This window comes from Cephus cinctus, unplaced genomic scaffold (genome assembly GCF_000341935.2).
Source record: "Cephus cinctus unplaced genomic scaffold, Ccin1 Ccin1_scaffold0529, whole genome shotgun sequence".
In the NCBI taxonomy this organism is placed as follows: Eukaryota; Metazoa; Arthropoda; class Insecta; order Hymenoptera; family Cephidae; genus Cephus; species Cephus cinctus.
The window spans coordinates 1-1,689 of record NW_014333189.1 but is presented as its reverse complement, the minus strand read 5'-3'; the positions used below and the strand labels follow the sequence as shown (position 1 = coordinate 1,689).

The 1,689-nt window shown below is 40.5% G+C and overlaps 1 protein-coding gene across 1 annotated transcript; it reads right to left on the bottom strand.

The window, feature by feature from the left end:
- Nucleotides 1-469: 469 nt before the first annotated feature.
- Nucleotides 470-1,185, bottom strand: LOC107268369 (lymphoid-specific helicase; the record flags this gene model as incomplete). The annotated part of the gene is given in 1 exon segment (XM_015741083.2): nt 470-1,185. A coding segment is annotated over 1 exon segment (326 nt), but the record flags the coding sequence as incomplete, so codon positions are not given.
- Between the last annotated feature and the right edge of the window lie 504 nt (nt 1,186-1,689).

Below are 1,689 nucleotides of genomic sequence, written 5' to 3'. Positions count from 1 at the left end.
TGCTAAAGGAGAGACATACATTTATATTGTATAAAATAGGCATGCATATAAGTTTTATTCCTTATTGTGTACCAAACATAAATAAAGATATAAAAGAAAAAAATCATTTAGGATTTTCGTTAGAAATATTATTAAAATTAGATTTATCTATATTATCGTAGAATTAACAAGATGATCAATTAAGACAATAAATTCTTCATGAAGATGAGGTTATAATAAATAAGTAACATCAGAAACGTGTAGAACGACCTCAAAAATATAAAGGATGGTCATTTAATTCAATACTACGTAAGCATTTACGACGTAGATAAATGAAATGTTTAAACAGTATAATGTGTGAAAAATGGCGTAAAAATAAAAAAAATCCCAGACTTTGCATGGCTGGTACTAAAAAATATCGAAGATCGAGGGATTAGGATGGGTAAATCTTGGCTGTGGGTACCCCAAAGAACTTGTTCCAAGTATTTTTAACCCTACCGGCGCTGAACACCTAAGAACCTTCCCTTGTTAGAAATCGAGAATTCAGGCCAAGCATATTTAGAAGTACTGGAAGTTGCTCAAAAATGTGTGCACGCAAGTTCTGCGCGCAACTCGGCGAGTGAGCAGGCGGATGGTGGGAGGAGCGCTTGAGGCAGGGCCCGGACTCGGAGCGCTCATTCTTCCTCGAGACGGTCTCCTATACAGGCGGCGGCCGTAGCTCAGTGGTTAGGGTAGCGGATTCACGACCGAAAGGTTGGAGGTTCGCGCCCAGCTTCCAGCGGCATTCACCAATGGGTTTTCATATGAAAACTTAAGTGAGTATTTATACGGATTTCGCCCAACACTGTTCGGATTCAGTGTATAAACTTTGTAGGTCCCCTCACGCTGAGTTGCATAAGGCCCGTCTTGCAAGGTATAAATGATTACTATTGTCATCGCTATATTCTGAGGATATGCTAGTCGATGAGGATTCACCATTCATATTCAACTTCTGCGTGACGCAGTTCCTCTTCGGCCTTGGTCCGTTGACTTCTGGTATAATAAGATCTTGCTCTTCTATTTTACTCAAAGTCTGTAGATCTCTGTTCAAGATGGCTGTATACAAATCGTGCTGCAATTCAGTGATTGGAGTATAGACGATAACCTCTTTCTTTGGCGGAACTTCCAAACCCACGTCACTTTTAAGTCGACGCAACATGAATGGTTAGGGGGCGGCCGTAGCCCAGTTGATACGGTAGTGGATTCACGACCGAGAAAGGTTGGAGGTTCGCGCCCAGCTTCCAGCGGCATTCACTAATGGGTTTTCATATGAAAACTTAAGTGAGTATTTATACGGATTTCGCCCAACACTGTTCGGATTCGGTGTATAATCTTTGTAGGTCCCTCACGCTGAGTTGAATAAGGCCCGTCTCGCAAGGTACATCGCCATCTATTGTCGAACTTCCAACCTTGATTATTAGGACCAGTTACTGGCACATGTCCCCCATTGGGGATACAGCCATAAGGAAAGGAAAGAAGGAAGGAGGTGTCCTATACTGGTCTCTTGTTCTTCTCCACTTTTATAACTCTATTCTTTACTTTTCCACTTCTTCACTTCTTCATTTCTATATTCATTTCCTTCTTATTATCTTATTCTCACTTCTTTATTTCTATATCTACTCCCAACCTTCTTCTTCTTCTATATTTATTTCTTCTTTAATTCCTTATTTC